General features: G+C 44.9%; 1 protein-coding gene across 6 annotated transcripts in view; it reads left to right on the forward strand.

Annotated features, from left to right (window-relative positions):
- Window positions 1-917: 917 nt before the first annotated feature.
- LOC132781627 (tRNA (32-2'-O)-methyltransferase regulator THADA-like) overlaps window positions 918-25,611 on the forward strand; it is a 39,776-nt gene continuing 15,082 nt past the window's right edge. Inside the window, exons 1-23 of one of the 6 annotated variants that reach the window (XM_067473153.1) lie at window positions 918-1,096; window positions 3,575-3,752; window positions 4,041-4,127; window positions 4,563-4,590; window positions 4,714-4,862; window positions 5,950-6,072; window positions 6,510-6,699; window positions 7,394-7,533; window positions 7,641-7,782; window positions 8,002-8,138; window positions 8,709-8,906; window positions 9,470-10,199; window positions 14,845-14,997; window positions 15,322-15,431; window positions 15,637-15,797; window positions 15,963-16,129; window positions 16,932-17,117; window positions 18,755-18,909; window positions 19,781-19,924; window positions 20,078-20,182; window positions 21,099-21,299; window positions 24,786-24,936; window positions 25,084-25,324. In XM_067473153.1, coding sequence (XP_067329254.1) covers window positions 975-1,096; window positions 3,575-3,752; window positions 4,041-4,127; window positions 4,563-4,590; window positions 4,714-4,862; window positions 5,950-6,072; window positions 6,510-6,699; window positions 7,394-7,533; window positions 7,641-7,782; window positions 8,002-8,138; window positions 8,709-8,906; window positions 9,470-10,199; window positions 14,845-14,997; window positions 15,322-15,431; window positions 15,637-15,797; window positions 15,963-16,129; window positions 16,932-17,117; window positions 18,755-18,909; window positions 19,781-19,924; window positions 20,078-20,182; window positions 21,099-21,299; window positions 24,786-24,936; window positions 25,084-25,324 — 3,998 coding nt within the window. In that variant the 5' untranslated portion in view covers window positions 918-974. Of the gene's footprint in view, window positions 1,097-3,574; window positions 3,753-4,040; window positions 4,128-4,562; window positions 4,591-4,713; window positions 4,863-5,949; window positions 6,073-6,509; window positions 6,700-7,393; window positions 7,534-7,640; window positions 7,783-8,001; window positions 8,139-8,708; window positions 8,907-9,469; window positions 10,200-14,844; window positions 14,998-15,321; window positions 15,432-15,636; window positions 15,798-15,962; window positions 16,130-16,931; window positions 17,118-18,754; window positions 18,910-19,780; window positions 19,925-20,077; window positions 20,183-21,098; window positions 21,300-24,785; window positions 24,937-25,083; window positions 25,325-25,611 lie in introns of those variants that run through there. The other 5 variants (XM_067473152.1, XM_060785935.2, XM_060785936.2 and 2 more) reach the window with 5 other exon arrangements.

Consider the following 25,611-nt stretch of genomic DNA (forward strand, 5'->3'; position numbering starts at 1 on the left):
AACGTTTGTTTCACTTGCAAAAGCCCTCTGCCTCCTGATTTTCTGGGCAGGTCAAGTCTGTCGACATCAGTCTGTGGACCGGGCTGTGGCGCAGCTAGTTAGTAGCCAGCTGCATTGAATCACTACTGACCGAGAGGTCATGAGTTCAAAGCCAGACTGGGTTGGCGTGAGCTCATGACCTTTAATAGTCTAGCTTGCTGTTGACCTATGCAGCCTGAAATATAGTTACATCTGTCAAGTAGGAAATTTAGGTATCACTTTATCAGGGAGGCTAATTTAACTAATTTACGACACCATAAAACCTTCCAAGAGCATGCAGAAAAATGAGGAATTACTCCATCAAGGACTCGGTGTCGTAAGTGGACGGTGAAGCGGCAACTCCACCTGTGGCTGGAATCATGCATACCCTCATGAAGCCAGAAAGCTGGAATGTTAAATTGCCTCTGTGTCTATCTATATATGTTGTATGTCTATGGCATTGAATGTTTGCCATGTATATGTGCATTGTAATCCGCCCTGAGTCCCATGCAGGGTGAGAAGGGTGGAAAATAAATTCTGTAAATAAATAAATAAATCACTACCCGGTTGTAATGAGTAGTGGATTGTCATCAGTTTTCTTGTTTTTCTGTCCAGGTCATTATAATTGTAATTATTATTTATACCCTGCTTTATCTCCCAAAGGGGACTCAAAGCAGCTATACTGATATATAATGATATCCTGTATAGGGGGTCCCTAGAACCATACGAAAGGCAAAGAAACCACGGTTCATAATTCATTCTTGAATTGCCACCTTTAAAAGTCAAACCACAGATTTCCCATTCTATTGAAAAAAAGTATGATGGGGAAAGAGGCCAATTTGGGTGTTGTTCCCTCTCCCGCCCATAGGTGGCGCTGTCGTGCCTGCAGCTCCACTCTTTCTTTGGTCATCGCAGCCTGCTATTCCCACTTCCGGATTCAATTGCCAAAGCTGAGGATGGCAAAGCATGATCCAGAGCCAGGATCACTCCTCTTTCGGGCCCTGGCCGAAGCAGAAGGCCGGCAAGGGGCCAGGCAAAGCGTCGTCCTCGTCTTGGAAGAGCTTCGGATGTTCGCAGGGTGAGATGATCGCCTGGAAGAGGGGGGCAAAGGAGCCACGTGGGTGGCATCTGCAAAAGGGGGGCATCTCCAGTGGAGCATCAAGGCAGTTTGGCACCATTTCAACTGCCAATGGCTCAAGGCTAGAGGATCCTGGGATTGCAGTTGGATGGAGCACCAGAAGAGCAGGCAAACGGCCCTTCCAGACAGGCCTTCTATCCCACGATCTGATGCCAGGTTTTCTGTTTATTCCAGATTATCTGGCAGTGCGGACTCCTATAATCCAGTTTAAAGCAGAAAACCTGGGATCATTTCCGGGATAAAGGGCCTGTATGGAAGGGCCCTTAGAGGCCTTTAAAAACTACAGCTCCCAGGATTCCATCGCATTGAACCAAGGGGGTATCAAACTTTTGGAGATGGGAAATCTCCATTACCTTTTGGAAAGGCATGGCCTTGTTCAAAGTCATAACCTTTTGAAAAATTATACTATGACATTTTGGGAAAATGGCATTCACGCAAGGCAATCAGGTTTCTCAGCTGTTAAACTGATGTACCTATATATGTATTTGAATTGTTGAGGACAAAGATATGCCAATGCACAAACACGCATATATATATATATAGAGAGAGAGAGCAGGGTTTCTGTAAACATAGCAGAGCACCTGATGAACCAACCTGAACACAACATATTATTGGAGAACACAGAAATGCTGGACCACTCTAACAGCCACCATGTCAGACTACACAGAGAAGCCATTGAAACCCACAAGCATGTTTTGCATAAAGATACGGTGGGCCACCATGTCCTTATTCTGAGAGGACAGGAAAAACGAGGAGGGCCTAAGGTAGGCACCTACGGGGCCTCATCCAGTCCCTGGGCCTCAGATTGCCCGTACTTGATTTAGTCCAATCCCCTGACATGCAGGACAAGCACAATCAAAGTATCAATTTGTCCAAGATATTTGGTTAAGGAGGAAACAATAAGTGACTGTTTGAAGTGTACTTCGAATGGATGAGCTTTTTTCGCTAGAGTTACAAGCTAGGTAGATCCGGGGAATGCCATGGATTTCAGGAAAGCCTTCCTTCGACAAGGTCCCCCATGACATTCTGGCAAACTAACTAGTCCGATGTGGGCTAGGCAAAACTACGGTCAGGTGGATCTGTAATTGGTTAAGTGAACAAACCCAGGGGGTGATTCTCCCCAATGCTTCTTCTTCATCCTGGAAAGAAGTGGCAAGTGGAGTGCCATCAGCAGGGTTCCATCCTGGGCCCGGTCCTGTTCAACATCTTTATTAATGACTTAAATGAAGGGTTGGAAAGCATGATCATCAAGTTTGCAGACTGGACCAAATTGGGAGGGATACTTAATACCCCAGAAGACAGGAGCAGAACTCCAAACGATCTGAACAGATTAGAGAGATGGGCCAAAACTAACAAAATGAAGTTCAACAGTAACAAATGCAAGACACTCCACTTAGGCAGAAAAAATGAAATGCAAAGGTTCAGAATGAGGGACGCCTAGCTCAAGAGCAGTACGTGTGAAAAAGATCTTGGAGTCTAAGTGGACAACAAATTAAACATCAGCCAACAATGTCAAGCGGCAGCAAAAAAAGCCAATGGGATTTTGGCCTGCATCAATAGCAGTCTAGTGTCTAGATCCAGGGAAGTCATGCTACCCCTCGATTCTGTCTTGGTTCTACCACACCTGGAATATTGTGTCCAATTCTGGGCACCACAATTGAAGAGAGATATTTACAAGCTGGAATGTGTCCAGAGGAGGGCAACTTAAAATGTCAAGGGTCAGGAGAATAAGCCCTACGAGGAATGGCTTAAAGAGCTGGGAATGTTTAGCCTTCAGAAAAGAAGGCTGAGAGGAGACATGATTACCATGTATAAATATGTGAAGGGAAGTAATAGGAAGAAGGGAGCAACTTGTTTTCTGCTGCACTGGAGACTTGGACACGGAACAATGGCTTCAAACTACAAGAAAGGAGATCCCACCTGAACATTAGGAAGAACTTCCTGACTGTGAGAGCTGTTCAGCAGTGGAACTCTCTGCCCTGGAGTATGGTGGTGGTTCCTTCTTTGGAGGCTTTTAAGCAGAGGCTGGATGGCCATCTGTTGGGGGTTCTTTGAATGCATTTTTCCTGCTTCTTGGCAGGGGGTTGAACTGAATGGTCCACGAGGTCTCTTCCAACTCAATGATTCTATGATTATGTTAAGTCAAATGAACCTTGATTGATATACGGTCCAGATAGTTTCCTTCCAAGCGATACCTTTTATAAAGCTACTCCTGGCATCACTGCTCTGTTCTGACACTGAATGCCACGCATAGGTTTATTTCTATTGTTCGTTTTAAACAATAAAGTCCTACCCAAAAAAAAGATAGCAAGACTTTTCTCTGAGACAAATAGTTAGGCGGTTTCGGATCCTGACACAGAGGAAAGCCTCTTCTGAATGCATCCTGTTAAGATTTGCCTCTTTCTCTTTGTTTTCCAGGAGCTCGGTGAAGAGATGCAAGGAGAGAAACCTGGATAAGGCTCTCCAGATTTTGGCCGGTATGAGCAAAGGATTGTGGGAACTGGATGGTGATGCCATACTCCCATTGGCACGCTGTGTCGTGGCTTGCCAAATGGAGGCCGCCGGCAGCTCCAGCACTTTCTGCCGACTTGAGAAGGTGGGTTTACTCATGGATAAACTGTGGAACTCACTGCCACATGAAAATAATGAAATGTATGCCAAGAGTGTGGATACCCTACAGATACCGCAAGGAGAAGAGGGCAATAAATTATTATTATTATTATTATTATTATTATTATTATTATTGGAAGGCAAGTCAAGGAGTGGCTCCTAGACTGTCAAGGGCCTTCTCAGTTGTCACCCTGTCACCTGCAACGCCAAGCAAAAATATGCTATTTGCTAAATAGAAGACATTTTCCAACCAATGGCTCTTTTCCTTCTTCAGATCATCGCAAAATTAGCGGAAGGGAATGAATCCTTGGTCTCCGAACAAGTGAACGAGTTCATGGACTACTTCTCCAAGGACAACGAGGTGAAAAGTGATTGGGTTTATTAAAACCTGAAAGAAAATTGTGAGGGGAAAGCTCCCTTTCTGCATTGAAGTTCCCCTTGGGTACTTTAGTGACATACAATGAATTGTGTCATTTGACGTAATAGCACAATGTCTGATCTTCTAGTAGAAGTACAGCTTGGTCAGGTATTGTCATTGCAACTCTATGAACACCTTGTCTTAAATAATGTCTGCATATTTCTGTGAGTAAATATCCTACGCTCTGATTCCCCATTGTCCCCAGAAAAAAATGGCTTGCAGGGCAAGAATGAGGTGGATAGGGGACCCTTCTTCCCATTTTTCTCCTCCCCCCCCCCCCGAAAAAAAAAAACAACGAAAATGAAAGCACAAGGCTGGGTGGGTTGTGGTTGCTCAGTTTGATCCATTTCCAAACTCCTTCTTTCCTTCTCCTTTCAGCCGTTGTCGCCTCATACTTTGCAGACAGGTAAGTCTCCAACTGTTAAACCCCAGACAGGTTGACACTAGATCAGTACAGGATTTAGATAGATTATCTTAACTCTTCCAACCTGTAGCGACAGTGTTTTGGTTTTCTTTTTTTGATGCTCAGTGTGCATATTTATCGAGGAGAGTACAATGGGGCGAAAGTACTGGAAAAACAAGCTGATGCTGCTGTTGCAATGCATTGCTGCCACCTTTGATGTCATCCTGAAGGACCCAAGCGCCAGGAATGAGGAATGGCAGCACCTTACAGTTAAGGTAAGAAAACGAGCTTTAGGCTGCAATCCTAGAGCCACTTAATGTCAGACTATAGCCATAATTTTTAAACATTTGTTTTATTTATTTATTTATTTATATTCCACTCTTCTCCCCCCAAAGGGAGCTCAGGGCAGATCACAGAACATACATATGGCAAACATTCAGTGCTGTTTATACACTGACAAGACAGACAATTGTACATAGATAGAGGTGTATATAGGCTTTTGCCATCTTTGGCATCTTGGAGACTTGTGCGCGTTTCCGGCCACAGTGGGGTGCTGTTGCTTCACTTTCCCTGCCAAAGAGCTTTGTTCGTAAACTTCCTCCTTGTTTGAATCGCCAGCATGTTTCTGGCACTTCCTTATGGGTGCCTTAAATACCTCCCTGCTTTAAGTAGTACCTATTTATCTACTCACATTTTGCTTTCAAACTGATGGGCAGGCAGAAGCTGGGCTAAAGGCCAGGAGATCACCCTGACCCGGGCTTCAAACTGTCAACCTTTTGATTGCAAGATTTCCTGAAGCTGGTGTTTAACCTGCTGTGCTAAAGCCCAGCAGTGAGGAAAGAAAGTCACCAAAGAAAAAATCTTATTGTGGTTTGCCTTTCCTTACCGCACTAAAAACATGTCTGTTTTCCCTTATTTGTACCCCTAAGGGTAAGAAGCACTCTTCCAAGGCCTCTTGAAGCCTTGTTTGTCCCCAAGGAATTTTATGAATCCAACATTGCATTATACACTTCTGGCATCTTCTTGTTTCCATTTCTGTTTTGTCTATTGCGTTTTCTGGGCTGGTGTGTGCTAACATTAGGTTGATGCAATCCATTACAGTCTCAAGAGTCCCAACAATGTAGACATAATTTTAAAATATCTGTCGTTACATAGCCGTGCATCATGAGATCTCTAGGAGATAGGACCCAAGTCAAAACATACAAGACATTTATCTGTCATGTCCACTTTATTACAGCCTAAAAGTCATTTTATACAACATTTTTTTCAAACATTTTGTGGACGAAACCATGGGGACATTTTTTTGGTATTATTTCAGAATTTCGGATAAAGGATGCTTGGCCTTCTTTGTCACTTCTCTAGATCTGCCTGCAGCTATTCAAGTGGATGCCAAAGGAGGTTTCGACGCTTGCGTGGGATGGGGTGGACAATGCCGGTGTCTTGCAAAGGATTCTGGGATCTCTGCTGCAAATCATGGCAGGAAAGGTGATCTTTTGCCCTGTCTGCCTCACCAAATGGGGTGGGATTGATATTTAATTGTTGGAAACCACAAGAATCCTGATCTCTCCGGCAAGAATGCTACAAGTTGTATTTTATGCTGAAAATACGCAATTGTGACCTCAGCTCCACAAGCTCCACAAACAAGAGTATGGAAAAAAATGCCTGTTTTTTCAGGAATACAGAAAATGTGTGATGGGGGTCGGAGAATACTGGGTTAAGCAAGGGATCCAGAAAAGAATCCAACATGAGCTGAGCGTGTCCTGCGGCTGTGGAATGGGGACCCCCTGGGAAAGTGGAGAGCCTGGGAGTGCAGACTGGAATGGAGAGGCTGACATGCAGTTTCAATTCATGCTTGTAAACGTCTGGATGCTTTTTGGAAGGAGTCTTGTTCAGAACATTCCTCTCTCCTTTGTTTGTCCTAGGCCGCTAGCAAGGACACCCGTCTTCTGGTGGGCATTGCTGTGAGTATGCTGGTGAATACAGCGCCCAAGCCACTGCAAGGAGCCAGAGCAATTCTGAGCCTCTATCGTTTGCTGGATCAAGGTGGTGGTTTCATCGTCCAAGAGGCGGAGGGGACAATTATGAAGGTACCCGCAATGGACAACTACAAAGGTACCCGCAAACATTTATTAGTTAAAGGTTTCCCTTGACAGTAAATCTAGTTGTGTCCGACTCTGGGGGGTGGTGCTCATCTCCATTTCTAAGCTGAAGAGCTGGCGTTGTCTGTAGACAGCTCCTAGGTCATGTGGCCAGCATGACTGCATGGTGTCGTTACCTTCCTGCCAAGGTGGTACTTATTGATCTACTCACATTTGCATGCTTTTGAACTGCTAGGTTGGCAGAAGCTAGGCCTAACAGCAGTTTACCCTGCTCCCCAGATTCGAACCGCCAACCTTTTGGTCAACAAGTTCAGCAGCTCAGTGATTTAACCCGCTGCGCCACCAGGAGGGCAATAACATTTATTATTATCCTTATTATTATTACTACTACTACTAAAACTACTACTACTAGCTTGGGTACCCGGCGTTGCCTGGGTAATTTGAAAAATCATTTTTAAAATTTTCCAAAATGCAAAAGGTTGTAGGTGAACTGCAACTCACATCATGCCAAGTTAACCCCAAAAAACTCCATCAGTACTTAGTTTGTCATGTTGCAAATATGAATAAAGTGTTATTATATGTTATTGGAACCGGCCACAGGTTATGTTTGTCCATTACTATGTGGATGGGACAGTATATGACCAAACCTGAGTCAACACAATGCCATACTTTACCCACTGATAGTGGATTTCTTTTTTCCTGTCTAGGGGAATACTGGTTTGGAATGCTCCGTGTGGTTCCCTCTGCTTGGAGTCCGGATGGTTTGGAGACATTGGTTTTGACTCGGGGTTTGTTGTCCTGTTGCAAGAAGGAAATCCTGAGCTGCCGTCTGGACGGCCACAAACAGGTCAGCTTTAAAAGAATACAGTCATAGTCACTGGGGTTTGGAGCGTAAGAGCCTTATGAAAGAGGAAAATCTACGAATAAAACAATCATGCTATTTTTTTAGCCTAGGAGAACACCTTTCTAGGTACTCTGGTGCCATTCTGTGGTCAACTTTTCTTTCTACAGTCTTGCCTCTTGCTGGATGTGCTTTTCCCAGTCGTTTTAGCCTTAATGGAAGAGCCAATGGATCGCCACTACTACTGCTTTCAAGGTAGGCAGTTAAAAGGGGGGGTCAATCTGTGTCAGTTCTGCAGTGTGGACCCTTGGTGTGACAAGTTGGAATGGAAAAAAGAGATGCACTCTGCTGTAACTCCATCCAAACATGCATCTCTGTTTACATAAAGCGTTGTGAACATAATCTAGCAGGTGCCATCTTTGTGAATCAGTCCTATAGCAGCCGTGTGCTCTTACCTTCTGTCTCTCATTGCAGTTTTCTCTCTGTGGCTTCAAAGTTTCCGAGAAAATCTGGATGAAATTTGGAAAGCAGCGGGTGGCCGGGTGCTGGGCGACAATTCCAGCCTGCTCCAGAGACTGACCCAGTTGCTCTGGAACAATGCAGAGAGCCCGGTATGATATCAGGTTTATTTTATGCCATCTGGAAAGCCTTACATAGAAAAAACTGCTAAAACAGATGGGAATTGAATCTTGGAAGACCTAGACATTCCCAGAGAGGACACATGTATCAAATCCCTGAATAATCCAATCTGCCAAAGTCAGGCCATAAAGATGTGGCTGTATAACATTTTTAGGTTTTTAGTCTGTACTGAGTCCTAGTTTTTGGAGAAACTGGGTAGAAATCAAATAAACAAGCAAAAGGCCTCCATTTTGAAAAAATAACAATATGGAGAAGACAGGCAGGTAGAGAGGTGTCTAGATGGATCTTATAAGGAATGGAGCCAAATGGGTTGGGTACAGAAAGCTGTGTTACACATCCCAAGCCATTTCTTCCCAGCCAGAGTCGGAAACATTAGAAGCAGAACTCCAACTTCCAGAACTCCCTCACTGGCACGGGAGTCAGTCCAAAAAAGGTTCCCAAACTCGAATTGTAAAAGGCAATGTCAGAACTGTTGATGGGTACGTTTGTGGCATGAACATATTAGCCACCAACCATTTTGCTTCCTGCCCCTCTGTTTTTAGGTGGAAGGGATCTCTGAGTCCATCCGCTGCTCCTTCCAGCTGCTCTTGGAGAGCTACAGTCTGGAATGTGACCACTTTGAAGCCCGGGAAAGACCCTTCTTTGAAGAAGTGCTGCAGAGGATGATCCTAATGCCCTGGCAGGCTAGAGCCCGATACTTCGCCCTTGTGTCGGTTCTCCCTTACTTGGGCCCCGAAAAAGTAAGCCATCCAGGCGTGTTCAATAGTACTTTTTGATACCATCACTCTTAGTTGAGACTTTGCAAATGACAAGGAACAAGTCCCAGGGTGATCAGCAGGGTGAGGCACGTGGAGTATATATATACCTGTAGAATAATGTCCAGGATGGGAAAATGAAACCTTGTCTGTTGAAAGCAAGTGTGAATGTTGCAAGTAGCAGGCTCGAATTACCATTTGAGTATCTATGAAGTTTGCAAAGTCAGTCAGTGACATAGCCTGGCCTTTGTTGCCTGGAGGCAATCCTCTGTTTGCGAGGTGTTAACTGGCCTTTGATTGTTTGTTGTCTGGAGTTCTCCTGTTTCTGAGTGGTACTACCAGTATTTAAAAATTCCAGAATCAAGACAGTAAATAATGAACGTCACTCAGAAATAGAAGAACTCCAGACAACAAGCAATCAAGGGCCAATTAACACCTCCCAAACAGAGGATGCTTCCACCTTTGCTCTCTCTTTCCTGTTTTCCTACCCCCACCTCCATGTTGTATATCTAATGCCTCTTAGTTTTCATCTTGTCTTCTCTGCAAAGGTTCTCGATCGCTACAAGGAACTCCCAGGGCACCTCTTGAGCTGCCTTTCAACCAACCACTTGTGCCCAGTTGCAGCGGAAGTGTACAAAACCTTCCTGCAGCTGCAGCGTAAAGCCTGGATGGAAGGCCACGGCCACGTCTCAGAGGAGGAACTGTCTCAGAAGTGGGCCTGCCCTTGGCTTCCAACCCTGTCCATCGCCTTGATGTCTCCCAACACTTTTCTTCAGAACCATGCCTCCAGCCATCTCCTTGGCTGCACCTTGCGGCTCTTCCCTGCCTCTTCCGCCTTGCTGGCAGAAAGCTTTTGCGGCGGACATGCCTCTCAGCTCTGGGCCTGGGTGGCCTTGGTGAATGCTCAGAAAGCAGTCACCGGGGCCTTGCCTGCAGACACTGCAACCCTGGAGAGACTGGCCTCGTGCTTCTCCTCCAAGGAAGAGAATATTCGCCTGGCCGCCCTGGGCCTGTTGTGTGCCACCCCCAGAACCAATCAAGCCCTGACCGGAACAGAAATCCGTCTCCTGCAGGAATTCTTGCTGCTCAACCTAAACTGCGACTCTTCTGCCTTCCGGCAGCTGCTCCAAGCATCCATGAAGAAAGCTTTGGTCAGGATGAGGGACAGCTCCCTTGCCATACTTAGAGCTAAAGCCCCGAACAAGAAGTCTCAAAGCAACCTGGAAGTCTCGGTGCAACCTGGAGAACACAGAGACAGCTCTCTGATACAAGCGGTAGGTGAGTTGGCCTGTTCTCCTGAACTTTCAGTGGACCATGGATGATGTTCAGGAAATTGTCTTTGCCGTTATCATTACTTCAGTGAGCTCCTCATATCCACAGGCAATGTTCCTGACTATACTGAGATTGCATGAAACCATAGCTATGACTGAACACCGTTGAATCACATCACTTCCAGTTCTAGCGTACTACAGAGTTGCATCAGGGAACCTAGAGATTTCTAGAGAGATGTCCTCTCCTAGAGAGAATTTGCAACATCTTCCAATGCAACTCTGTGGAAGGAAAGAAAACCTTACATAATATTGCCTGGAAGCCCTAGAAAATGCATCCTTGTGGGGAATGGATGAGGGGTCACTTTTGTCATTGGCCTCAAGCTGCCTAATGTTTTTAGACCAGCCCTGGTGGTTCCAGGCTGTATCCACTCTCCCTTTTAGATCTTCTCCTGCCATTGTTTGGACAGAGGTATGAGTTCTTTATGGAGCCCCCAGTGGCGCAGTGAGTTAAACTGCTGAGCTGCTGAGCTTGTTGACCGAAAGGTCGCAGGTTCGAATCCGCTATCAGCCCCAGCTTCTGCCAACCCACAGTTTGAAAACATACAAATGTGAGTAGATCAATAGGTACCGCTCTGGCGGGAAGGTAACGGCACTCCATGCAGTCATGCTGGCCACATGACCTTGGAGGTGTCTACAGACAACGCCGGCTCTTTGGCTTAGAAATGGAGATGAGCACCTCACCCTAAAGTCGGACACAACTGGACTTAATGTCAGGGGAAAACCTTTACCTTTTATGGGTTCTTTCACACTGCACAGTGGGATTTGTAATTTGGTGAAGATCAATTCGGATGCTCAGCAAGAGACCTCCTTCAATGTCTAACCAAACACATACCTCAAGATTCTGTGGCTATGATTGTTAAAGTGAAATCATCACATTGTAATAACATAGTGTTGAACCAACTGTTTGTCTCTCCATGAACTTGTGTTTCCCCTTCACCCCAGTATTGTCAGTCAGCCTCTTAGAATCATAGAGTTGGAAGGGACCTCGTGGGCCATCCAGTCCAACCCCATTCTGCCAAGCAGCAGGACAATCACATTCAAAGCACCCCCGACAGATGGCCATCCAGCCTCTGTTTAAAAGCCTCCAAAGAAGGGGCCTCCACCACACTCTCGGGCAAAGAGTTCCACGGCTGAACAGCTCTCTCACACACAGTTAGGAAGTTCTTCCTCATGTTCAGGTGGAATCTCTTTTCTTTCCTGTCGTTTGAAGCCATTGCTCCATTGCGTCCTAGTCTCCAGGGCAGCAGAAAACAAGCTTGCTCCTTCCTCCCTATGACTTCCCCTCACATCATGATCCATGGCCCTCATCATGTCTCCTCTCAGTCTTCTCTTCTGCAAACTAAACATGCCTGGCTCTTTCAGCCACCCCTCCTTGGGCTTGTTCTCCAGATCCTTGATCCTTTTAGACACCCTCCTCTGGACACATTCCAGCTTAGATTGCTAGATTCTTCCCTTCAATTGTGGTGCCCAGAATTGGACACCGTGTGATTCCAGGTGTGGTCTGACCAAGGCAGAATAGAGGGGGAGCGTGACTTCCCTGGATCTAGGTACGAGAGTCCTATTGATGCAGGCCAAAATCCCATTGGCTTTTTAGCTGCCGCATCACATTGTTGTCTCATGTTCATCTTCCTGTCCACAAGGACCCCAAGATTGTTTCCCCACAAATTGCTGTCGAGCCAGGCAACTCCCATTCTGTCTCTTTGCATTTCCTTTTTTCGGCCAAAGTGGAGTATCTTGCATTTGTCCCTGTTGAATTTCCCTTTGTTGCTTTTGGCCCATCATCTCTCTAATCTGTAAAGATCGTTTTGAGTTCTGCTCCTGTCTATTGGCTCTCTCTCCCAATTTGGTCCCGTCTGCAAACATTCCATCATTCTCTCTTCATGCCTCAAACGTTCTCTTTCTCTTTCAGCCTCTCTTTCTTCCCTCTCAGCCTCTCTTTGCATTCTTTCTCAGCTTCCCTTTCCATTCTTTCCCTCTCAGCCTCTCTTTCTTCTCTCTGAGCCTCTCTTTGAATTTCCAGTTCCCTAATTCTCATCTCCATTTTAAGCCTTTGAATTTCTAAAGAGGTAGCAATCTGTTCTTGACTGCTCCTCTGTGTTTGTGTCTCAATTTCCTCAGCTGATTCCATAGCTTCTTCCCTTTCTGCTCCCTCAGACACAACCTTTTTGGCTTTTGGAGGTGCCATTGTAACTGCTGGTTTTATAAAATGGAGTCTGTGGCAGATTCCTTTCTCTGAGGTAAATTCTGAAAGTTGGTTTTTGGACAAAATTCACCTCAGGAGTTTCTCAAAAACCACTGGATTAAGATGTGTCACGATCCAACCGCTGCCTACCAATTATAACGATCACACCGCTGTACCACCAAATTATAAAGATCACACCACTGCTCCTTTAAATTATAACGATCTGTGGGGAAAAGTAGGAAACTCTATTTGACAATAAAAGTCCAAATGCTGCTTCACTAAAATTATAACAACTACGCAGCAGCCTACCAAATTATAACGATGACACCACTCCAGATTAGCTCATCAGAAATATAGAGGGAGAATAGTTGTTGGACCAACTGTCTATTTAACAGATAGGAACTGGGAACCACTTTTTTTTTTTTTTGTCGTGTCAGGAGTGTCCTGTTGTGAGAGAATTGGCCGTCTGCAAAGACGTTGCCCAGGGGACGCCCGGATGATTTTTGATGTTTTATCCTTGTGGGAGGCTTCTCTCATGTCCCCGCATGAGGAGCTGGAGCTGATAGAGGGAGCTCATCCGCCTCTCTCCGGATTCGAACCTGCGACCTGTTGGTCTTCAGTCCTGCCGGCACAGGGCTTTAACCCACTGCACCACTGGGGGCTCCACTGGGAACCACTGGACCTGTGAGACTTAAAAGAATTCTTTAAAAGGTTTCCGCTGCCACCATATTACTAATGAACAGGCTGAGGTACTATTGAGAGGTTGTTCAGTAACACACTCTGTGTTACTCTAGTTTTCTTAGAGGCTGGTAAAAAGCTGACTTGAATAACACTTTTACCACAAAGGTATTCACACTGAGGCTGGTATTCATTGATAAAAATAACAAGAACTTTATTTGAACAGAGTTGGATGTTTCAGGTACAAATGCTTGATGGTTTCAGTAAAAATCTGGCAGACAAAGCTTGTGCTTACGTTTGACCCAGAAGTTAAAAACTTCTGGGTTACAGGTCTTAAAGTTTCCACACAGAAAATTACTTCAGGAAATGAATCTCTAAAAGTAACTCCCACAAAAATCCCCCTTTAGGAATCTAGCCAAAACCTGAACTAGCCTTTCTTAAGAAAAAGGACAGGCCACTAACAGGGTGCTGCTCCCCACAGTATTCTAGCTATATTTCTCTATAGCTATCCTGAATACTAAACAAAAGACTGACCCAAAGTTCTTCTCCAAAACCCCAAACTGCTCTCACTAACACCTTTTCCAAGCTCCAACTCTCAACTTCTCAACTGGCAATCTGGGAAACTCAAGCCTCAGTTTTAAAGTCACCTTTTTTTCCCCTACAGATCACTAACCAACCCTAGTGGTCTAACTTTCCCTCCAAGACTAGAACACGCCCCCTTAAGGCAAACCTAACCTAAAATGGTGTCTCCCTTCTCTAAAATGGATGCCGGGGATTCGCCAGGCCCACTCTCCTAGGCCTAAGCTAGCTTGCTAAGGTAAGGGATTCGTTACATCATGAATTCTCATTCTTCATCTAAGTCATAAATAAAGACGTTGAACAGGACCGGGCCCAGGACAGAACCCTGCTGATGGCACTCCACTCGCCACTTCTTTCCAGGATGAAGAGGAAGCATTGGGGAGAATCGCCCTCTGGATGTGTTCACTTAAGCAATTACAAATCCAGCTAATTGTAGTTTTGCCTACCCCAAATTGGACTAGTTTCCTTACCAGAAGGTCATGGGGAACCTTGTTGAAGGAAGGCTTTCCTGAAATCCAGATACACTACATCCACAGCGTTCCCTGCATCTATCCGGCTTGTAACTCTTATCAAAAAAGAGATCAGATTAGTCTATCATGACTTGTTTTTGATCAATCATGGTTGACTGTTAGCGATGACCACATTCATTTCTAAGTGTTTGCAGTCCACTTCCTTAATGATCTTTTCCAGAATCTTGCCTGGTATCGACATGAGGCTGACCTAACATTTGTAATTGTTTCGGTCATCCTTTTTTCCCTTCTTGAAGATAGATAGGGACCTCATTCACCCTCCTCCAATCTGCTGGGACTTGTCCCATTGTCCAAGAACTCTCCAAAATGATTGCTAGTGGTTCCAAAATGACTTTCGCTAGTTCCTTCAATACTCTTGGATGTAGTTGATCTGATCCTGGGGACTTGAATTTATTTAGAGTGGCCAGGTATTCATGAACCACTTGTTTCCCTATTTGGGGTTGGATTTCCCCTAATCCTTTGTCCATTTCATGTTGCTGAGGTTGAGAACGGCTTTTTTTTTGTGAGAAGTCTGAGGCAAAGAAGGCATTAAGTAGTTCTGCCTTTTCCCTATCCCCTATCCCCTCTTCCCTCATCCTGCTTTGCACACCATGAAAAAAATCCCAATTTTTTTCTCAATCTAGATTTTGTTGAGTGGCTGATGCAGCTCTGCCTGTCCTCCGTGACGCCAGGGTCCAACTACCAGCGGAGGAAAACCTCCCTCCTTCTGTTGACAGCTGTGATGGAAACCTGTACTGACACATGGAGTCCAGAGCGGAAGAAGGGACAGCCTCCACGTGAGTCCTTTTGTGCTCGACGGTTGACCAAAATCTGGGAATGGGGCCATGCGGGATTGTTGGGGTTGTGCCGAAGTCTCTCATTCACCTCCCTGAATTTACACACAAGTACTAAACTACAAATTTGAGGGTCCCATAGGGTGGAACTACCACAGCTAAAGTGGAATCAGACTGCTGTAACTCCCAGAATTTTAATGCTTCCAAAGAGGGGGGGTACCAGGCAGACCTTCCTTGGGAGCGCACACCTCAGGCCTTGATGTTTTCAAGTACAGTTCCTTTCTCCCTCCACTTCCTTCACCCCTCTGTGTAATGTGCTTTTTGCAGGCAATATGGCCATGCTCCTAAACTGGGCCAGAAGCAAGGGCTGCTGGGATTATTTTTGCCAAGCCAACACGCTGACATTGCTGAGCTGTTTGCAGGACAGTACGAATGAGGTACTGGGTCCAGAAATGGGACCAAAGGTTTCCTTTTCTTTGGGAATTTAAGGGTATGTTCCCCTAGTCAATAAGTAAGATTGACAATAAGTAATATGCAAATACAGCTGGGCCCTCTGTGTTCTGCATCCACAGATTCAGTCATCCACAGCTCAAAAATATTTTTTGGTTTAGCAGTCTCTCCCTCTCTTCTGTTTTTCTGCAGATCCGTGAGTTGGCATCAGAGCTGCTTGTCTGCTACTTCCCACCAGCTTTCCCGACATCCATGACTGCCGCACTGTTTCAGCAGGCCCAAGAAGCCATCAGCAGCCCCCGGGTTCAGGAGGCAGAATCAGGGGCCGTGTTGATGAAAACCATCCTTCAAAAGTAAAATGTTGCCACTTTGTTCTCTGTCACACCTTTGGGAGTGATTATTTCCCTTGTTATCCAGTACCCCCATCCCTGCTGGAAATGTGTTACAGCCGTACACATTTCGTTCTGCTCAGAGGGAGCAGTTGGTCACCGTTTCTGTTGTGTTCTTTGTCTCCTCAGATTAGATGTCTGTGCTTTGAGACAGCTATTCCCAGCAGCCGAGGAGGAGCTGGGGGAGCAAGGCCAATGCCTCTGTTTCCTTGAGCATCTTTTCAGGGTGCTGCATGACCATGTTGCCATTGCTCGCCAGAACTTGTTGCAAGCTGCCTGCACCACACCAATCCATGGTCAGTACTAGTATTGTACCTAAGCAACTTCAGAGAAGGGAGTGGAAATGCTGATTGGTTGTGAAGGGTTAGAACAGAAGAACATAGAGACCAGCGGTGCATCTCATGTGGCTTTCAAGATGTTGTTGGACAGCAACTCCCAGTGTTTCTCGCCATTGGCTGTGCTATGACTGCTGGGATTTGGGTGTTTCTGAGTAATATAAAAATATAATAACACTTTATTTATATTCCACTCTATCTCCCTGGGGGGACTCAGAGCGGATTACAACATACACAGATAGGCAAACATTCAGTGCCTTTAATACAGTGAAATAACAATGACACACAAATACACAGAACAAAGGTGAAGGCTTTTCCATTCATCTCCAGCGCCTGGAGGCTGTGCTCACTCTGGCCATGGGGAGGTGCTCTTGTTCCCTTTCCAAGTCGAGGAGTCTGTTGTCCGTAGACCCCTCCTAGTCGTGTTGGCGGCATGGCTGCATGGGTGCCTTTATTGCCTTCCCGCTAAAGCAGTACCTATTGATCTACTCACATTTGCATGTCTTTGAACTGCTAGGTTGACAGGAGCTAGGGCTAACAGCAGGAGCTCACCCTGATCCACGGCTTCAAACTGCCGACCTTCTGGTCAGCCGTTCAGCAGCACAAGGGTTTAACCCATTGCACCAACCACGGCCCCTAATGAAAATTAGTACATTTTGTTTCCTATTTATTTTGTTGTTAATTGATCAGAGATGGTTCCAAACAAGGAACGACAGTTGTGGAAGTTCACCACTTGGTAGCCGGAGTGTTGGGTCCCCCGTAGGTGTGGTTTTGGCTCTACGGCGATGTCTACTCGAGGTCCCAGAAGTGCTGGACTCTATGCTGACGTTGCAGCTGGCACCACGTTGGCAAGCGTTCCTCAGTGACTTGGTGAATACCGCCAAGGACATCAACAGCTTTCTCCTGGGCATGTTACAAGGGAAGCCGTCATCAAGCACAGACCAATCAGGTGTGACTTTGTATCACTTCCTATTGCAATTTGGGACTACAGAGCAAAACAGGGGTATTTGGAGGGGGGGGGCATATGGAATCCTGGAGTAATAAGGCAAGGTAGGGTTATTTTGATGCACTCTCGTACACTTGGGTTGCTTTATTTTGGAAAATGGAAATCTCCATAACCTTTTGGAGATTTTATGATCTTTGGAAAGGCATGACCTTGTTATTAGTCACAACATTTTGAAAAATGATGCCATAACCTTTTGGGAAAATGGCATTCATGCAAGGCAGTTAGGTTTCTCAGCTGTTAAACTGATGTACTTAGGTATGGCTTTGAACTGTTAGGGACAAAATATGCCAATGCACAAAACACACACACACATATATATATACTGCAGAGTTTCAAAAGTGTTCTTTTTAGTTGCCCATAAACATCTACTCTCCCTTAGAACATCTTGGTTTAAATCACACTCTCAAGAGACAAAAATAACCAGACTTCTTTAAAAGCAACATAGTTGGTTTACTCACAAACTTCATGTATTTAGCATACAGGTACTTTGCATATCAATCCTGTTACAAGTAGATTTGACGTTTCTCTGTGTAGGTAACACAGGGCATCTTTCTTAGAATCAACAGCCCATAATCTAAAGCATCTCTCTGTTCCGAGAATCTAATAGAGTCTCAGTCTAGTCTGAAAGTCCAATAGGGTCTCTAAGCATACTGTTCCTACTGAAGTCTAAAGCAAAACTGTTCCTAAAATGAAGTCTGAGCCCTAACCAAGCCCAGATCTGATCACATGGTCTGCAGCCCCTCCCACAACAAAGAGTTAAAGAAAAACTTCATACCAATACACATATATACAATATAGTAAGCTGTCGAAGGCTTTCACGGCCAGAATCACTGGGTTGTTGTAGGTTTTTCGGGCTGTATGGCCATGTTCTAGAAGCACGCTCTCCTGACATTTCGCCTGAATCTATGGCAGACATCCTCAGCGGTTGCGAGGAGTAAGCAATCTGAATTATATACATAATAATTAACTAGTAGAGGCTTGAAGAAAGTTGCTATTTCCAACACTTTCTGTATGGCTTCAGAGCAAAAATTGCACTCAAAGCACACAGAAAGATACCTCTTTTAATTTAGATAGTTTTGTCTTGAGGGGTTCAGGGGCCACACATCACACTGTCCCCACCCCTGGCCCACTAAAATGTCTGGTTGTAGTTACAGATGCGGGAGAAGCGATCGGTGCCTTCCAAATAGGATGTTTAGCCTCACAACTCTTTGTGTTTTATGAGTTCCATATAAACGTCCTGCTCCTATTTTATCTCATCATAGTTTGTTAACTGTTTTTATCCTGAATATGTGGCCCGTCCATTATTATCACTACCGTGATTGTGCTTATTGGAATGTTTATTTTATGATTTTTTAAAATGTTATTTTGATAATGTTGTTGTTGTTTGTTGTATATGCTTTGATTTTATTGCTGTATTATGTTGTCCGGGCTTGACCCCATGTAAGCCGCTCCGAGTCCCCATCAGGGAGATGGTGGCGGGGTAGAAATAAAGATGATGATGATGATTATTATTATTATTGGTTTTCCAAGGAATTCTCCTTCGCTTACAGCTCACTAAGTCTCCCATGGTCTCCTTGCAGCCTCAGCACCTTCCTTTGCAGACATGGGCAATGCAATCGGGTCCCTCATCCAACTTGGGAAGGAGTGGGGATCGCCAGAGGCACTGGAGGAAGATTCGGTCCTGCTTTCCGAGGAACACAGTCTCATCCTCACCTGTTGCTGGGTCTCCGTGAAAGTGAGCAAGGCTAGAATGGGGCATAGTTGGGGAGATGCCAGGAGACCCTGGCTTCTTGTTCTGTAGGTTATTTGTTTATTTATTTATTTACAGTATTTAATATTCCACCCTTCTCACCCCACAGGGGACTCAGGGCAGATTACAATGCACATATACATGCCAAACATTCAATGCTATTTAGACATACAACATATATAGACAGACACAGAGGCAATTTAACATTCCACCTTTTTCTGGCTTCATGAGGGTTTGCTCGATTCTGGCCACAGGGTGAGCTGCCGCTTCACCGTCCACTTGTGACACCGAGTCCTTTGATGGAGTACTTCCTCATCCTTCTGCACGCTGCTGGAAGGTTTTTTGGCGTCGTAAATTAGTTAAATTAGCCTCCCTGCATAAAGTGGTACCTAAATTAAATCACTACTCTCGGACAGTAGTGATTTAATGCAGCTGGCTCCTAACTAGTTGTGCCACAGCCTAGTTCCAACCCACCCCTGGCACTGCCCATTCTTCCTGTATTGTTTATTGCGTATCTTCATGCCATTTCCAACTTATGGTGACTCTATCCTGGTGTTTTCTTGGAGAGATTTGTTCAGAGTGAGGTCTTATGATGCTTTTGGGCAGTGGCTCTCAACCTGTGGGTTCCCAGATGTTTTGGCATTCAACTCCCAGAAATCCTAACAGCTGGTAAACTGGCTGGGATTTCTGGAAGTTGTAGGCCAAAACACCTGGGGACCCACGGGTTGAGAACCACTGCTTTTGGGGAATTGGAGGCATTGGATCTAGCTCTACCAGGGAAGGAGAAGCAACAGCTTTGATATTTGTTAGATTTTTTTTTACTCCCAATCTGATGCCTTTATTTTTAACTACCAAGGAAATTGGGCTGCTCTTGGGAGGCCTCATTGAGAAGGTTTTGCCACTAGCGCCACCTGGAGACTGCGGGCAACTCCTGCCACTTCAGGTGGTCCATCTGGCTGCCGAGATCTTCCAGGATACCTTGCTGAAGTGCCGTCACTGGGTAAGACCAAGCTTTTTTTTAAACATAACATTAAAATAGGCAACATCTGCTTTTGTGTCTCTGCCCACACATTCTTTTAATTCCTTCTTGAACATTGAGAATGACATTGGATGGCTACATAGGAAAGAAATGCTCCACTCTTTCTCATTCCAGGGCGCAGTGGAGGGCTGCAGCATGGGATTCACTAAATTCTGCACTGCTTTGCTCAGGCATCCGGACCAAGAACTGCAAGCTATCCCAGAGACAATGCAAACCCAGGTACTAGAGGTGTTTTTGCATATGCACAAAGAATAATTAAGGAACATGTGCAATGAGAATTCGGAATGGCTACAGTATATGATTTCTGGATCATGGGATTTTAATGTTTATACTAGTATGATTTTATGCTTTGTATGAATGTTTAAATTTTATGTATGTCTTATGTCTTATCCATTAATGTAATGCAATATAATAATACTGCTACTACTACTACTACTACTAATAATAATAATAATAATAATAATATGATATTATAATTATATGTTTATGTTACATGTAATATTACTAATAATATTACAATATAATTGATATAGTTCAATGTAGCAATATTTAAAACTGATATTGTACCATGCTAATAATATAATATATTATTGTATGTATATATACCTTGTAAGCCGCTCTGAGTCCCCTTCGGGGTGAGAAGGGTGGCATATAAATGTCGTAAATAAATAATAAATGATAACATTTAATGGTTTTAATTGATTTTACATTCATAGTTATATGTAGTAATTAGTTATTATGTGTTCTTTGTGTACTGTGTGTTGCCATTGAATTTTTGCCATTAGTATGTTGTAAACCGCCTTGAGTCCCCCCAGGGGTGACAAAGTCAATATATAAATACAGTAAATAAATAAAAAACAAACAAACATGGGACTGTGCCATTACCACTTCCCAAGTCAATGCTTAGCAGTGAAGCTTGACCTTGTTGCATGCCTTGAAGTCATTTCCATCTCAAGCTAACACTATCTCTGGGCTCCCTTGGCTTCCCTCAGAGCTTTGGGTTTCCCGAAATGGTTGTTTGAACCTCAACTGCCAGAAACCCTGGCCAACAACTGTGCCAGCAGGCTTTCTTGCAGGTCTGTGATATCTGGAGAGACAACAGGCTCGCTCCTTCCATTTGTTTCTCTTTCCCTAGGGCTTGGTGTTGTTAAGGAGCCCCAGAAGCAGGTCCATTACTCGCAGGGCAGCTGGTTTCCCAATGCTCTTCCTCTGCATCGTAGCTGGAGAAGACCCCACCAAGTCGCGGCCTCTTTTGGCGAGTTGTGTGAAGACATTGTTGGCCTTGGCCAGTGAGCCTCTTCCCTGCAACTGGGACCAGACAGTGGACCTGCCTCAGGTAAGGAAGCCAGAAGAACCTGTCCAGAAATTCATTCTCAAACTGGTCACCACCTTGACCCCTTGCAACAAAAACCATTGAGACCTGTGCCACTGTAAAAGTGGAGATGGGTCCCACTCCCACCATTTCAGGCTCCTGCACTCCTGTTATGAATAACATTTCTATAACTTTAAAGTAAAGGTTTCCCCTGACATTAAGTCTAGTCATGTCCAACTCTGGGGATTGGTGTTCATCTCCATTTCTAAGCCGAAGAGCCAGCATTGTCTGTAGACACCTCCATGGTCATGTGGGCAGCATGACTGCATGCAGCACCATTACCTTCCCGCAGAAGTGGTACCTATTGATCTACTCACATTTGCATGTTTTTGAACTGCTAGGTTGGCAGAAGCTGGGCTTCACAGCGGGAGCAAACCCCACTTCCTGGATTCGAACCACCAACCTTTCATTCACCAAGTTCAGCAGCTCAACAGTTTAACCCGCTGAGCCACCAAGGGGAATAGGTTCTTTTTATTGCAATTTTCCAGAAAGAGAAAGGGTATCAGAACTTTTACAGAACAACATTTCGACATACAGCCATACATTAAGTCTAGTCATGTCCAACTCTGGGGATTGGTGTTCATCTCCATTTCTAAGCCGAAGAGCCAGCGTTGTCTGTAGACACCTCCATGGTCATGTGGCCAGCATGAAACTACATTGAATCCACAAACAACCTTCAGTTACATTGGCTAACAAACAAACAAAGGGGAATTACATTTTACTCAGCATTCACATTGCCCATACACATTCATTCTCATGCATCAATCACCATTCTCCTGCTGTCTCCTGGAGGAGAACATCTCTTAGGCCAGACTGCTTCCTTGCAAATCTACCACTTTTCCAACACTTCCAAAACTCCTAAAATGCCAAAATGCATCCTCATTCCCTAGGAACAATGCCTCCAAAATTGCACTCTTTTCTCTATCCTTGAGAAAAGGAGGCAAGTGTCCAGAATCTTGCTTTCCCATTGCAGATCTGACACTCTTCAAAGCACACCATCTCTCTCCATAGAGCATGGTGGGTGAGCAGCACTGCTGTCTGTCACACTTGAGAATTATTAGATTGAGTTTTTTATAAGAATATTTCTGCTGATGTTGTTACAAAGTTGTAAACGAATGACAGATGTTTTTCCAACCTGAAACATCCAGGCTTCATCTCAGTTTCCTGGCAGATGTTGACTTTGGTGTTGGTAAACGCAAGCCTTGTGTTGACTTCCTTCTTGACATAAAGAACCTTGTAAACATTTCCTTAACTTAAAGAGCTGTTGTCTCTGACTATGTGAACACGTTTTTCCCCAAAAGTTCAACAGTTAATCATTGTTACAGCGCTTATCAATGTCAGCAGTTCAGCAACTTCTAATTACAGTTCCTGAGTGTAGTTGTTTTCCAGGCCTCAATAGTTTAGAATGGTGTCTCTAAAATTATTGAGTCTCATTCATTCACCTTTCATACAATTCCATTCCAAATCATATATTTATTTTATTTGTTTATTATTTACAGTATTTATATTCCGCCCTTCTCACCCCACAAGGAACTCAGGGCGGATTACAATGTACATACACATGGCAAACATTAAGTGCCATAGACACACAACATATATAGACTTGCAGGTATTCTGGCTACCAGGGGAGCTGTCGCTTCACTGTCCATTTGTGACACCAATTGAGTACTTCCTCATTTGCTTGCTTGCTGGAGATTTTATGGCATCATAAATTAGTTAATTTAGCCTCACCGCATAAGCAGTACCTAAATTTCCTACTTGACAGATGCAACTGTCTTTTGGGCTGCAAAGGTCGACAGCAAGCTACACAATGGTCAGAAACTCACTCCGACCAGGGCTGGCTTTGAACTCATGACCTTTTGGTCAGTAGTGATCTTATCTTAATACAGCTGACTCCCAGCCCGCTGCTCCACAGTCCTGGTGCATATATATCATATATTTCATGACACTCCCAGATCCTTAAAAAGGTTATTAAGAGCCAGTCACTTCCAGTTTTGCAAGGAGGCGCTCCTCAGGCCGAGAACAAACCTAAAACTGCCCAGAATGACAAATAAAAACCTGTGGAGGCTTTGGGCACAATCTGACATTTTTAGTCCCTCCATTTTCCTTGGAATTGGGGGGGGGGGGGGTGAGAAAAAGCTCATAAAGGTCATAAAGATGTTTTTTTAGATCACCTGAACTTATAGATCAGAATCAGAATTGCATTTGAATTCATGGACTGGAATGCCTGAAGTGTTATCCAGACTTTTCACCCTCAAAAAGGCACAGGTGTTGGGGGAGGGGGGCAGATTTGGAGTTTCTTCCCAGTCCCAAAGTGAAGTAATTCCCTCTCTCTTTCCCAACTTCGACCCAACCCAGTATGGCCAATCCTTGGGTTGAAAACCACCAGTGGTTCTCCAGCACTCTACGTGGGGCTGCCCTTGAAGACGGAAATTTCAGTTGGTCCAGCGGGAGGCAGCCAGGTTACTAACTGGAGCGACTTACAGGGAGTAGTCAACTCCCTGCTTAAGGAGCTCCATTGGCTGCCGTTCATCTTCCGGTCCCAATTCAAGGTGCAGGTTCTTACCTACAAAGCCCTGAACGGTTTGAGACCCGCCTACCTGCATGACAGCATTTCGGTGTACGAACTCACGCAATCTCTTTGATCATCTGGGGAGGCCCTGCTCTTGCTCTCGCCCCTTTCGCAGGTGCAATTGGTGGTGACGAGGGAGAGGGCCTTCTCTTTGGTGGCCCCCCGACTCTGGAACTCACTTCCGAAGGATATCACGCAAGCCCCCACATTGGCAGTCTTTAGGAGGAGCCTGAAAATGTGGCTGTTCCAGTGTGCCTTCCCTGAATAAAGGAAATAATTCCCTGCAAAATGTCCTCAGAAGCACTTTAACTATCCGTTGTGTTGTTCTCCCTACATTTCTTTTAAAACCCTCCTACTAGATACATCCTACCACCTCTGTTCATGCCCAGCGTTTATTTTAAAAATTTAAACTATTACATCTGGCCCGGCCATAGGTTTTTAAACCCTTGCATGTTATTGTCTATATGTTGAGTTATATTAATTGTATTGTTTTATTTGCGTATTGCTTGTTGTTTTTACTGATGTGTTGTTGGGCTTGGCTTCATGTAAGCCGCTCCGAGTCCCCTTGGGGAGATGGTGGTGGGGTATAAATAAAGTTTTATTATTATTTATTATTACTTGGCATTCAATCCCATTTTACAATGATCAGGTCTGGTACCAGAGGCTGACACATCTGAACATCTGGTAGGATGCATTCAGTCTGGAAAGTAAAGGCAAACATCCTTCCTGTTCTTCACTATTTGCTACCTATTTCACACTGTGCCAAACCAGTTGGTGATCATGTTCTCAGTGTAATTCAGAACCGAGGCAAAGGCCTCCAAAAAATCAACACCAGCTCCAAAATGCTTGGGTCATCCCTTCTGGTTTCCCCCATGTAGGTCTCAGCGGTGCATGTCTTGCAGACGCTGGTCCGTGGTTCGGGGCTTGGAACAGCTCTCCACAAATACATTGCCCCCATGTTGACACTGCTGCTCCAGGCCCTCGGCTCCCCCAGCTGGGCCATGAGAAATGCAGCCATCCAGCTCTTTGGTGAGTGCTTTCATAACCTTTCCTTCTCATGGTATATTGATCAGGGCCAATGAATCTGTGGGCTAGAGTCCAGGTAGCAACAGACTAATGTTTTTTCTTCTTCTCTTGTCTCGTCCATTTCTAACAGAATTTGTCTCTTCCCCTCAGGCGCCTTGACGGTTCGTCTTCTGGGCCAAAAGCGAATGCGGGAAGACAGCGCTAGCCAAGAAGGGCTGAGCTCCGAAGCCCTTTTCAGCTCCTATCCTCAGCTGAGGGGCATTCTGCTTGAAGAATTGACCTCAGCTGTAACCGGAGGGACTCAGAGAGGGAAACTGTGCTTGTACCCCTCACTCTATGCCATCCTTACCTTCCTGGCCAAACTGCAGCCGAGTGCAGACGTGCCAAACAGGTAGGCAAGGAAGCATTGGTGCTGCTGATTGGGGGTCACTGTCCCAGGAATATTCAACGCAGCATGTTTTGAGAAGCCTTTTGTTCTCATACAATTCCTTATACACACATTTCATGTCGTTCCTATCCAAGAAAGGTTGTGTTTCTGTGGGAAACCAATTCCTTAAGATTGGGCACATTACGCCCCAGTACGTTAGTCCCATACTGGTCCTAAACACTATTTAGACCTGTTTCTAAACAAAATGAAGTCCTGGGTTGCAAGGATGGAACTGGGCTCTTTGCTGCAAG

This window comes from Anolis sagrei, chromosome X (assembly GCF_037176765.1).
Source record: "Anolis sagrei isolate rAnoSag1 chromosome X, rAnoSag1.mat, whole genome shotgun sequence".
NCBI classification, from domain to species: Eukaryota; Metazoa; Chordata; class Lepidosauria; order Squamata; family Dactyloidae; genus Anolis; species Anolis sagrei.